The sequence below is a fragment of the Petaurus breviceps genome, unplaced genomic scaffold, assembly GCF_028583685.1.
Source record: "Petaurus breviceps papuanus isolate PSGF00001 unplaced genomic scaffold, PetGlider_PUasm1.0 551, whole genome shotgun sequence".
Classification (NCBI taxonomy): Eukaryota; Metazoa; Chordata; class Mammalia; order Diprotodontia; family Petauridae; genus Petaurus; species Petaurus breviceps.
This window is the reverse complement of record NW_027186372.1, coordinates 1,153,100-1,166,484: the sequence shown is the minus strand read 5'-3', so window position 1 is coordinate 1,166,484 and position 13,385 is coordinate 1,153,100. Positions and strand designations below refer to the sequence as shown.

Below are 13,385 nucleotides of genomic sequence, written 5' to 3'. Positions count from 1 at the left end.
CAGAAGTTCGTAGTCTTCACTGGTGGCTGGCAGCTCACCCATCAGGTATGCGGGCATTTTGGAGAAAATGTCCTGGCACAGCTCTGTGACATCTGCCTGGGCGAACTCCATGGCCTCCTCGGCCATCTCCACCATGGCATCATCTAGGCTGGGGAAAGGGGGGAAGGAGAAAAGATAGAGGGAGGGATGGAGATGGGGAAGAGGAAGGGGAAGTGGGAGGGAGGTCGAGAGGGAGAGGGTGAGGGAAGGGGACAAGGAAGGGGAGAAAAGGACAGGTATTTCATTTTTATTATAATTATAATCAAACTAGGTCTCAACAAATCAATTTGAAAAACTGAAGCTGCTATCCTCAGTAGTCAATGGCAAATCTCACGAGTCTGGGTTAGTTTATTGTATTGAATACATTGTTTTTATTTACTAGACAAGCTGTTAATATGAAGGAGTAAAAATGAACTTTGATAAACTTGATGGGGAGCTACTGGAAACTTCAACGTATAAATCTGTCAACCCACTTAACATTGTCACACTTTCTCCTGAAAACCTTATGTTTTGTTTTGGTGGGATTCCCAAAAGGCAGGTGGAATGCAGTCTGCCACTACCCTTCCCTTTTCACTCAGTTGCAAAAGAAAATGTCCTCAAGCAGGGAGGTGGCTGACCTTCAGGGTTGAAGTCCTAGCCACCAGACTGGTCTTCCTCTTCTTCTCTGGGGTATCTTAAAGCACAGACCTATTGCTGAAGTAGCTCCCTGTAAAGCCCCACAGGAGCAGCTTTCCAAAGGACTGCTGCTATGAACAGCTTTTAAGGTTCTGATTACACAGTATAGTGAAAACTCTATTCCATAACAAATGAGAGCAAAAAATTCAGAGAATTAAAATACAGCATATACAATGACATCACTAAAATGGCCACATAGTTTTCACCAAGTGGTCACTATAGTTTTCAACAAAGTACAATCATTTAGTAACTCAATCATTCAATCATCCTTAAGGAGGCTTGACTCCTTGAGGGTCATAAAATACAACAGTCAAAGTTCTCCACTCATGGGGCACACTAAGTTATAAATCAGTCACTATTCAGTCATTAGTCACTATTCAATCATCTGTCACTATTCAGTCATTAGTCACTACTCAGTAGCCTCTTAAGGGGTAGTAGAAAATACACAGTATATCCACCCCTTGGTCACAAGTAAATCCTAATCTTCTCAGTCAGTACACAATATCCAAGTAAAGTCTTCTTTCAGCTTGACTCAAGGCTGGCTCTCAGTTTCCATGGTTCCTCTTCCATGGTCCCAGCTCTAGCTGTTACCTGGATTTAAAGGCAGGCAGCTCCCAGTTCTTTGTCCAGCTCCTTGTCCAGTTTTTTGTCCAGTTCCCATTCCATATTGAAGTTCACCATGTCCAGTCCACTTCAAGTCCTTCACAGTTCCTGTTTCTGGGAAAATAAAGCTTAACAGAGCCACAATAACACACAGACACATTGCCAGCACTGTCATGAATTCACTATCTTCCTGTGAACTCGACTCAGACCCACCAACAAGGTCTGAGAACTCAACACAAATCATCAACATAGATATCAACACGGACCCACAAACAAGGTCCATGAGGTCAGGACAAATCATCAGTAAAGTCCCAGGACCTCCAAAACCCTCCTCCAGAACTTCTGTACAATACAACCAGAAAATCCTCTTTCAGGGCTTCCATTAAGGCCCCAGGGCTTCTGTACAAAGTATCATAAACAAATATCAACACAGAGCAGACAGAGTGCTAGGATACCACAAGTATTCTTCTTGACTCTGCCACCACAAGAGTCCAGTTTTCAGCTCCTGCTGTCTCTAGCCCTGGGGCTCTCCTTATATAGTCGTTCACTCCTCCCCAGGAGTTCACAAGTTGTAGAGTTCACATATTCTGTTTCATAACAGACTGAAACAAGGTGTTAATTTAATAGCTGAAACAAAGTGTGAACTACTTCTATGCTTGCCATTACACTCCCTTTTTCACACCTCCACTTCCACAGGTAGGTTACCTTAAATTAAGAAGCTAGCCTGGGTTCTCAGTAGACAAACAGTAGGGCAAACAGCTCAACAGAGATAACAACATATCCTGGGAAGAATCGCTTCGCTCTGTCTCGTGTAAGGAACGCTGAGCTCACAGGAACAATTCTGTTTGTTCTTTTCACATTTGTCAGATGTTGTCCACCGATGTCTGGAGAGACTCCAAGAATCTGAATCTGATTAGAAATTCACTTTTATGATTTTGATCTATTTGAATTAAAATAAGATACATTTATCTCCCCCTGAGTGTACCCAACTTTGAAAGTCTTGAAACTTTGAAGGTCTTGAAAGTTCTGTTGGCTCACTGGGAAGACTTTGAGTATAGGCCTGATGGGACTATGTATAATGTCCAAAGGGTCACAAAGAGTCAGACACAACTAAAATGAACAATAACAATGGGCCAGCTGAGCTAAATGCAAGCATACATCACCAAAGAACTCTCTAGCCAACACATACTGATTTTTTTTTTTTTGGTGATGGCATTTCATAGAGACTGTTAACTAAGGCATAAATGGACTGTTTTCTGCATTGGGATAGGGGACATTCACATGAATGAAATCATAGATAACATTATCGTAGAGCTAAAAAGGATGTTGGAAGCCATTCTGTTCAAACTATTAATTTTATAGCTGAGGGAACCAGAAACTATAATAGTTTAGTGATTTGTCAATGGTCATATAAGTGGTAAATATAAAAAGATTTTTTTAAATATTGAAGATTCCATTTGATAGAAATTAAGTTTAGAGAAATTTTTAGCTAAATATATCCAGGTAAAGATCACACACACTCCCTTTTTTTCCTATTCTAGGGAGAGAGAATCCAATGAAAAGAAAAGAACCTAAGAAGAAAGCAAACTCAATGACAATAAAGGGGATAGCAATAAGGTATTTATCTTCCATTTTGCCAGTTCACAAACGGACCCTTCTGACCTCACGTTAGGTCAGATTATTTACTGCTATAATCACATTACTCTGATTATAGCAGTGAATAACCCTGGTCTTATCACGTTTTCATGTCCCAATTAGTGGAAAGTAGCTTTCTGGTGGCAGGACTCACTGGCCTCAAGAGAATATGCCCATATTGGGACTGTGTAAACCGTAAAAGAGGGGGACAGTGAGCAGGGATTAGGTGTCTCCTGAGTCTTTCCAGTTTGTAAGTGAATGAGTAAATGAATGAATGACTGTAAAAGCATGCATTAAAGCCTTACTCCCTGCAAGGTTGTAGAGCCCAGGGTTTGGGCTCCTGCAGAATAGCATATTATTTTTGCTTCTTTCGTTCATCCTAGAGAAGCAGGAATGCACAATACTGAAGAGCACAGGCTTAGCTTCATCCAAGCCTTCATTTCCCCTTTGGCCATAGGCATGAAAAAGGACAATGCAACCCATTCCTTCTAGATGATTAGGAGAAGACCAAAATTGAGCCCAGTAGAATGAGCCTTGAATGTAGAGTCAGACATCTGAGTTAATCTTAATTCTGATACTTCCTAGTTTTGTAACCATGTGCTACTGAAATGTGTGCTAACCCTTCAGACCTCAGCATCCTCATCTGTAAGATAAGGAGAGGAGGGGGCAGACTAGTTGAGCTTTCAGATTCATTTTAATTTTATAATAATCTAATTTACATGAAAAGAAAAACTCCCCTGCCTTTTTCTCTATATCCCTTCACCTTTTCCTCCCCTGAATTCTCCAGATCTCTCCAATATATCCACATTTGCATTGAGCCAATCATATCTATTGCCATGGATGACAATTCCTCTCACTCAGCCAGAATTTCTTGAATTTCAAGAGTGATGTAGAAAGAAAAAGCTATTTGATCGAGCCAGGCACAAACAAAGCAATGAGAGATAGACAGCTAGCTTTCTCCTTGCTCAGACCAGAGCAGATTTTCCCACAAAGTGCTTAATGATATCCCAGTGCTTGGCACAAGACAAAAAGGTATTCTAAGAAAAATATTTATATGCTTATTATAATTTTATATTACTTCTGTCCCCATTTAAAATCAATCAATCCATAAGCATTTATTAAATATCTACTATGTACCAGGCATTGTACTAAGTGCTGAGGATACAAAGACAGAAATGAAACAATTCCTACTCTCAAGGAACCAACATTTTCCAGAATAAAATTGTATTAAACATAGTTATTAAAGCCAGCAAATTTTCATTGTGAAAATAGACAAGTTCTATTAGCCACTTATGTGACTATATAGAAGTAATTTAACCTCTCTGGGCTTCCAGTTCCTCACCTATGAATTTAAAGTATTGGATTAGATGATCTCTGAGGCCTGTTGCTGTTATGAAAGATATGGCTTTATGATCTTCTATAATACCCCACATTTTTCTCAATTCCTCTTCCCCAATCAATCAAATAATCAATAGTTCAGAAAACAGTTATTGAACACCTACTCTGTAAAATCACTGTGTTAAGATGCAAAAGTGAAACAGTCCCTGCCCTCACAGAGTTTACAATCTATCTGTAAACTGTCAGTATACTCAGAGCATCTAGGTAGCACAGTGGTTAAAGTGCTACACCTGGAGTCAGGAAGTTGTGCGATCTTGGACAATTCAATTAATCCTTGTTTGCCTTAGTTTCCTCAACTGTAAAATGGGATTTATAAAAGCACTTACTTTCCAGAGTTGTTGTGAAGATCAAATGAGATAATTGTAAAGTGTTTAGTATAGTGTTTGCACATAGTAAGCACTATATAAATAATAACTATTATTATTAATTATCATTATCTAGGTGATACAAAATGTGCATATATATATATATAGATGCAAAAAAGATTCAAAATAGATACGAGATAATTTTGAAGGAAAACTACTTGAAGATAGGGGAGGAGATAAGGAAAGACTTAATGTTAAAGATGGTACTGGAGCTGAGTATTGAAAGACTCTAGTCACATAGGTTCCCATAGTAGGTGACATCATCCCTTGGAGGGCTCTGGAATGATCCAGGTGGCAGTAGTAGCCTCAGGTGCAACCATTGAATAAAAATAAGAGGACGGTGGGAGCATAAGGAAAGAAGAGAAGAATGTCCCTACATATTTCATCTGTAGTGACACAGAGATAAAGTCATAATAATTACATTATTTTCCAAATAAACACACAAAATACAAGTTAAAACCAATCAGTGATCAAGTCCCCCAACAGGTCTTTAAAAGCAAGTGTTGGCAGGAGAGCATTTCACACATTGTCAGGAAGTCCAGTATGCACTGGTAGGAATATGTGCATGTGATGACTTGTTTATAATATGATACTATAAATGATACAATATTGCATCAACGTAATTTCATTGCAGAAAAATTCACAAATTTACAATAAATTATTAAATTTAAGATGTGTCATTTAAAAAATGTATTTTATATTTTTTTGAAATGATGCAAAATTTAAGAAACTGTTAAAGGGTTAAAGAAAGTAAATTTCAAGGGGGGGAGCACGAAATAATTTTTTTGAAAGGGGGGCAGTAAGTCAAATAAGTTTGGGAACTTCTGCTCTAATAGGAGAATATTAAGAGGGAGTGCATTCTAGGTCAGACTATGCAAAGGCAGAGAAGCAAAATTTTAAGATTCATTTCGGTAAATCGTAGTATGAATAAATGGAAGTGTGGGGTAGTAAGGCCAAAAAAGACAAAAGTGACCAAGTTATGAAGAGTTTTAAATTTCAAGGAGAATTTATTTGCTCCTAGAGGAAATTGGGACCAATTATAGTATAGAGGGAGGGAGTAACATAGCAGACCTGCACTTAGAGACTACCATTTTGGCATAGGTACTGGAGATAAACTAGGAAGGGAAACGAATTGTCAGGCTACTGCAGTAGTTCAAGTAAGAGGTAAGGAGGGCCTTAACTAGGGTGAAGACGATGTGAGCAGTGAGACAGAGGAATGGAGGAGAGATGTGAAGAGACAGAAGTGATGGGAAAGTACGGAAGAGGAGCAAAACTTTGGGAAATGTGAATTCTATTTGGACATGTTGGGTTTGAGATACTTACTGTACATACAGTGTTTTACATAGAGACATCAATTAACTTCATTGGGCTGATGATATCCAAAGAAAGGGTTGGGACAGGGAAGAGGGAAATCTCCCTAGAACCTAGGAATATTCTCATCTTAGGGAATATAATCTGGATTGATCTAACAAAGAAGGATGAGAAAGAGTGATCGGAACCAAGGAAGAACAATGTCACAAAAACCCAGAGGCCCACCAAAGATCATCATTTATGGCTTCCATCAGTACATTTCTTTTTTTTTATTTAATGCTTTATGAACTTCTGATTTACATCATTCGTTTCCGCCAGATTTTGAGTTACAAATTTTCTCCCCATTTTCCCCTACCCACCGCCCCAAAATAGCACTCCCACAGGATATCCCCTCCTCCAATCTGCTCTCTCCCATATTTTCTCCCACACCCCTTTGACTTTTCCAGTGGATCTCTATGACTCAGTGCCTGTATATCTTATCTCCCAATTACATGTATGATGATATTAATAATAGTATATATATATATATATATATATATTTGAATATTTGATTTTAAAATTTTCAGTTCCAGATTTATTCACTTCCTTCCTTGTCACCCACCCTTACTGGGAAGATAAGCAGTTGAGTATAGGTTGTACATGTGTGGCTAATGCAAAACAATAACGTAGCAGATATATTGTAATAGATTGACTATAATTCCCTCCCTCCTATCCCACCTCCCACTTGTTCTATTCTCTACTTTGATCCCGTCCCTTTTCCAAAGTGGGTGCTTCCAACTTCCCTCACCCCCAGCCTGCCGTCCCTTCCATCATCCCCCCTCTCATCCCATTCTCCACTTACTCTCCTAGAGGGTGAGATACCCTATTTAGTGTGTATTTCATTCCCTCTTCAAGCCAAATTCAATGGGAATAAGGTTGACCCATTCCCTTTTGCCTCCCTATTCTTCCCCTCCATTGTAACCATTTTCCCTTGCCTCTTCTGTATGAGATAGTTTACCCCAATCTGTCTCTCCCCATCTTCTCTCATTATATTCCTCTCACCTCTTAATTTCACCTTTTAAGTATCATCCCTTCCTGTGAAATTGGTCCTGTGCCCTCTATAAATGTATACCTGTAAACACATATACACAATTCACATATGTATTCATATGCCCATATAGCCTCATACACACACACACACACACACACACACACACACACATATATTTCTAATCCCTTCAACTACTGAGAAAAGTTTCATAAGTTACAATTATTGTTTTTTCATGTAGGGATGTTAATAGTTCAACTTTGATAAGTTCCTTATGATTTCTTTTCCCTGTTTACCTTCTCATGCTTCTTGTATATGAATGTCAGATTTTCTGTTCAACTCTGGTTTTTTTCAGCAAGAATGCTTGAAAGTCCTCTATTCCACTGAATGACCATATTTTCCCCTGAAGCATGATACTCAGTTTGGCTGGGTAGGTGACTCTTGATTTTAATCACAGCTCCTTTGACCTCCGGAATATCATATTCCAAGCTCTTCGATCCCTCAGTGTAGAAGCTGCCAGATCCTGGGTTATCCTGATTGTGTTTCCACAATATTCAAATTGTTTCTTCCTGGTTGCTTGTAATATTCTCTCCTTGATTGGGGAATTCCAGAACCTGGCTATAATATTCCTAGGAGTTTTCTTTTTGGGATTTTTTTCAGGAGGTGATCAGTGGATTCTTTCAACCTCTATTTTGCCCTCTGGTATTAAAACATCAGGGCAGTTTTCTTTGAGAACTTCCTGGAGGATGATTTCTAGATTCTTAATTTGGTCATAGGTTTCAGGTAGTCCAATAATTTTTGACTTATCTCTCCTGGATCTATTTTCCAGGTCAGTGGTTTTTTCCCATGAGATATTTCACATTGCCTTGTATTTTTTCATTTGTTTGGATCTGTTTAACAGCATCTTGATTTCTCATAAAGTCATTAGCTTCCATTTGCTCTAGTCTAATTCTGAAGCAATAATTCTCCTCATTGAGCTTTTGAGATTCTTTTTCCATCTGGCAAATTTGGCTTTTTAAGGCATTCTTCTCCTCATTGCCTCTTTGAGCCTCTTTTGCCATTTGAGTCAGTCTGTTTTTTAAGGTATTATTTTCCTCAGTCAGGCTGGTTACTCTCATTTAATAATTTTCTTGCATTGTTCTTATTTCTCTTCCCAATTTTTCCTCCACTTCTCTTATCTGCTTCTTAAGGTCCTCTATGGCCTCTAACCAGCTTGTATTTTCCTTTGAAGCTTTTGGTGCAGGAGTTCTGACTTTACTTCTTCCTCCTGTTCCATGCTTTGCTCCTTTTTGTCCCCCAAATTGGAGTTTAATGTTGGAATCTCCTGTCTGCCTTGTTTCCTTTGCCTGGTCATGCAGCCCCTCAGTCACTTGACCCCTGGGATTTTTGCCACAGTAGGACTCTGGCATCAGACAGGGTAGCTTTCGTCCTAAACACTGGGGTTTTCTCAGCTGCCGGAGGTATTAGATGGGTGCCCTCTCTGAGGTCTCCACACACTCTGGCAAGCTGGACACACACCCCAGGACCTCCACCCTAGACTGCAATCCAGATCCAAACAGGTAAAAGCAAGAGCAATTACCTCTCATAGTTGTGCTTGTTCCCCCCTACATTCTGCAGGCTAGTAGCTGAAGCTGCCACAGGGTCCAGCCAGCATCTCAGCAGCTTCTCATCCCAGGGACAAAAGCCAGGCACTCCCACTTACTTGTTTCCAAAGTCCAGACTGCACTGACCTCTCACATTGTCCTTCGAATCTATGTGTTGATAAATCTGGAAATGGCCACAGCTGCTGCCGATCTGGAGTCCCTCTGGCCATGGCTGGTCAGGCCCGCCCTGGAGCTAAAGCCTGGGTGTGGGGCTGGGCTGGGCTCCCAGAGCGCTGTGCTGGATTCCTGCTGGCCTCCTGGGCTGTCCTCAGCGGGAGGTTAGCTTCTCTGTGTCATTTTGTGGTTTTTGCAGCTCCAAAGTTTGTTTAGAGTCCCCTTTTTACGTGTATTGGGGAAGGTGGATGCTGGAGCCATGGGGGGGGTCATGCTTCTACTCCGCCATCTTGGCTCCGCCCCCTGCCTTTTTTTTAACCTTAGCTGAAGCATTCTGCTCAAGCCCCTTATTTTTACTGTGTGTCTATTTGTTTCAAATGTGTTTCTTGTAAACAAAAAATGTTTTGCATTCTGGGTTTCTAACCTTCTGCTATCCATTTTATGGATGAGTTCATCCCATACACATTCACACGTATAATTATTGTGTATTTCCCTCCATCCTATTTTCCTCTCTCTCGATATATATCCTCTGCCTTGTCAAAATAATATTTTGCTTCTGACCACTACCTCCCTTTATCTGCCCTCTGTTTTTTGGTGCTTCCACCCCACTCTCACCCTTGGCGTTCTCTTGTCCCCTTCCCCTCCTACTTTCCTATTGAAAAAGGCAGATTTTTATACCCAACTGAGTGGGTATGTTATTTCATCTTTGAACTGAATCCTTTGAAAATGGGGTCCAAGTTTTTCCTGCTACAACCTCCCATTTTGCCCTTTATTAAAAAAGCTCTTCTTTGTACATATATTTTATGTGAGAAAATTTTCCCCATTCTACCTCTCCTTTCTCCCCATTCCAGTATAACCCTATTTTTCACTCCTTAATTTTTTTAGATCATCCCATCATAGTTAACTTACACCCATGCCCTCTGTTCCTTCTAACTACAATAATAATGACAATATTCTTAGAACTTTCAAGTATCATTATCCCAGGTAGCAACATACTGAGTTTAACCTTATTGAATTCCATATAATTTCTCTTTCATATTTAATTTTTATGTTTTTTTCTTGAGTCCTCTATTTGAAAGTCAAATTTTCTACTCAATTCTGTTTTTTTCATCAGAAATGCTTGAAAGTCTTCTATTTCATTAAATATCTATTTTTTTTCCTGAAATATTATATTCACTTTTGCTGTGCAGATCATTTGAACTTTATAGGTCTCAATTTTTTCATCTGCAAAATAAGGCAAAGAGTCTAGATCAGTAATGTCAAACTCAAATAGAAGCTGGGGGCCACCAAATCATGAATGAGGATCCCTGCAGGGCACATAGCGACTTGCTTTTACAATGTAATAATATCTATATTTTATCTCTGCTTATTTTCTGTGTTATATTGCATTGTATTTTTATAGTTTTATTTATTTCTTTGAATATTTCCCAACTGGATTTTAATCTGGTTCATTTGGCAGTACTGTGGCCTGCAGAAGCACATACACCATATATTTGTTGTCTCCATTCTAGATGATGTCTAAGGCCACCCACCCGCACTCCCCACCCTACACTCTATGATTTGATAGCAGACTTTTCTTCACAGTCACACTATTCACTGACAGAGAAAAATACAAGATTTTATCTGTTTTTTTTTAATACATTCAGAACAAAATGTGCTTTTAGAGATTCTCCTCAAGCTAGATGTCTCCCCTAAATACATTAAGATCATATGTCATTACCTGACTGATACAAAACTTTGTCCAGTGATCCTCTGGAAAGTATCAACCTAGAATATTTAATACATTTCAAAGATACTCAACATGTCATAAAGGGTGTCCTACAGAGCCTAAATCGAAGAAGGGTTTTCTATAGATTTTTAGGTTCTCCATATACTTGTGGTTTATTTGTGTTGATCATATCAAGACCCCAGATAATGGAGATAATCTTTAATAAGAGCCATAGTCATTCAAGAGGTCTCAGTCCAATAAGCAAAGATGAAAATTAGGAGCCTATTAAAGAATTCATTTTGGATATGTTGTTGTATATGGACAATGAAATGGATCCAGAATTAAATAGATTCAGACTGGATTGAATTTGAAAAGATGCACAACATTTTCAATGACCACAGATTGTTCCTTCACACACATACACACACACACACACACACACACACATTTTTTTAGGGGCAGGTCATTTTTTTGGCTCTAAATCCTGGAGTGCCTTAGGTTCTGAGGACTCAAAATGATAGATTTCCCAGAATACACTGCAAAGAGACACTTTTAAGCTTCTGCTCTATCCCATTTCCTCCCACCTTCTCTAGGACAACTGATTAATCAACTCTCCCTTCCCATTCTCCCATGCATCTTTAATGTCTTAGTTGGCTCTTGTTCCTATTTCATTTGCCTACAAAACATTCTCAAATTTGAGAAACGGTAAGAATGTCTCCCCTTGAAATTTTTATTTCACTGAATCTATCATTCCTCCCTTCCTCTTTAACAATGACTTTCTTTATCTTTATCCTCCTTGACCTCTCTTTACCTTCTGAAACTTGTGACCACCCACTATTACTGGGTGAGCTTTTCCTCTTTAGTTTCTGAAACAACTTCCTTTCTTTGTTCTCCTACCTGCCCGAGCTTTTTCCCCTCTGTCTTTTTGTTAGTGTTCTACACATATTTACAGAGTAGCCCCTTTTATTCTTGCTATCACTCAACATAGATAGCCTGGGTAAGGGCATGGGGAGGGAATAATGTCAAGAAAGAAAAAAATCTTTTATTGACTCCTTAAAATATGAATCAGGAGGTATAAAATATAATGTAATTAGAGGCCATTTTAGAAGTAGCATTGTATACTTCAAGAGGAAAGAGTGAGTCTTGCTGAGTCTATATGGGATTTAAGTTGGTTTACATCATTTTGTCTCTTAACTATATGGGATTTCATGAAACTGTTAGATGTGGGCCCTTTTTTGTGGGGTAGAAGAAAAATGTGAGGTGGTCCTTTTTCTATGAGATAGAGATGAAAGGGGATAGCTCTACCTATTTGGAATAGACATGAAGGAGGATGGCCCTTTCTGTACGGGATAGTTCTCTGTGTGAAAGAGTGACACCTGTCACACAGTCTTAGTGGGACAGAGGTGAGATTGGAGAGCCCTATCTGTGTGGAATGAATGGGAGGATCGGAATCCTGTCTTTGTGGAATATATGTGAAGAGAGATAGCCCTTTCCATAAGAAATAGAGGTGACAGGGGAGAGCCATGACTTCTTGGGATAGAGGTGAGTGGAGAATGACTCTTTCTATGCCTGTATGTGACAGAGATGAGAAGGAACTTGTATAGCCTGCCCAGCAAGTTTCCTCTTAGCAAAGGATCAGAGAAGCAGCTATTTTAGTCCTCACTATTAAGTTCTTGTGTCACATCAGAAACAAAAAGTAGGATGGTCATTCTGCTAAGTTTACTTTTATTGCACAAGCAAATGGACAGACAGCACCGTGACCAAGGGCCCCAGAGCACTGGCTGAATGCAGCATGTGTCTCCACACCAGGATCATAGAGTCCGGGAAGAGAAGGATGGAAGACTGAAAATCAGTATGTCCTTTCCCCAGCAGCTCAGTATTGTTCTGCATGGTAAATAATACGTGCTCAGAAGAGTTCCTTATATATACAGAAGGGTGAAGGCAGATTTTTCCAGGGCTGAGCATTTGAACCTTTCCCTAAAGGTTTCAACTGATTCATCATTCATTTATTCTGGAAGAAAAGATAAAGACCAGAGACTATAAACTCAGGAGTAAATTCATCAGATAATCCAACCAGTCTTCTCTCTATGCTATTTCACGTTTTGTTTCTTCCTGGCTCTGTCACGTTTGAAAACATCCTTAGAATAAACATAGACTCTCAGGTCTATAAGTTACCTTGGAAGTCACTGAGGCCAAATCCTTATTTTTAAAGAAGAGGGCATGGAATTTTAGAGAGGGGAAATGATGTAACCAAAATCGTATGGTGAGTTTGATTTAGATCCAGGCCTAGAAGTTGGGTCTCATGATAGAATCTCAGTGAATGTAAAGCCTGTCCCTATTTGAGTCTATTTCTACCTCTGTAAAATAAGGGCAGTTGACTAGAAGAGCCCTCTAAGTTCTGACATTCTGCCATATAAAATTCCATCTAACAAACAATTCTGTTCTAGCCTGGCCAGACATAAGCCACATTTGAGGTCTGGGCCTCTTGCTTCCCTGGTGAGAGAAAATTGTGAGTCCCCACTAAATGGGGTCGGCTTCAGTTCCTTGAAGGTCCAAGGCCAAGGTGAGGGTCGAGGCAAGGACAAAGTAGAAAGACGGGTCTGATGCTTGTGGACTTGGTGGGAAAGTCACTTGCCCTTTCTGGGCCTCAGTTTAATTTTCTATAAAATGAAGGGTCAGACTAGGTTTATTCCAAGTATCCTTTTGACTTGAAACTCTAAGTTTCTATATTTCTACTTACAGAGCCTGAAGAGTTTGTTGGAGGTGTTCCTAAAGGCCCATCTTCACACCTTCCTTCCCTCAGCATTCGGACGTTGGTTTGATGTAACCTGAAACAAGAAGACAAGAGAGAGACAGAGAGAGAGAGA

General features: G+C 39.6%; 2 protein-coding genes across 14 annotated transcripts in view; both read right to left on the bottom strand.

Annotated features, from left to right (window-relative positions):
• Positions 1-135, bottom strand: part of LOC138172836 (double-headed protease inhibitor, submandibular gland-like) — a 39,772-nt gene extending 39,637 nt beyond the window's left edge. The window contains exon 1 of the mRNA XM_069102718.1: positions 39-135. Within this exon, the coding sequence (XP_068958819.1) occupies positions 39-135 (97 nt within the window). The remainder of the gene's footprint in view (positions 1-38) is intronic.
• Positions 136-12,226: 12,091 nt separating this feature from the next.
• Positions 12,227-13,385, bottom strand: part of SPINK5 (serine peptidase inhibitor Kazal type 5) — a 74,269-nt gene continuing 73,110 nt past the window's right edge. For all 13 annotated transcript variants that reach the window (XM_069102321.1, XM_069102309.1, XM_069102319.1 and 10 more), the window contains 2 exons: positions 13,259-13,346; positions 12,227-12,529 (listed from right to left, as the gene is read on the bottom strand). In XM_069102321.1, coding sequence (XP_068958422.1) covers positions 12,521-12,529; positions 13,259-13,346 — 97 coding nt within the window. In that variant the 3' untranslated portion in view covers positions 12,227-12,520. The remainder of the gene's footprint in view (positions 12,530-13,258; positions 13,347-13,385) is intronic.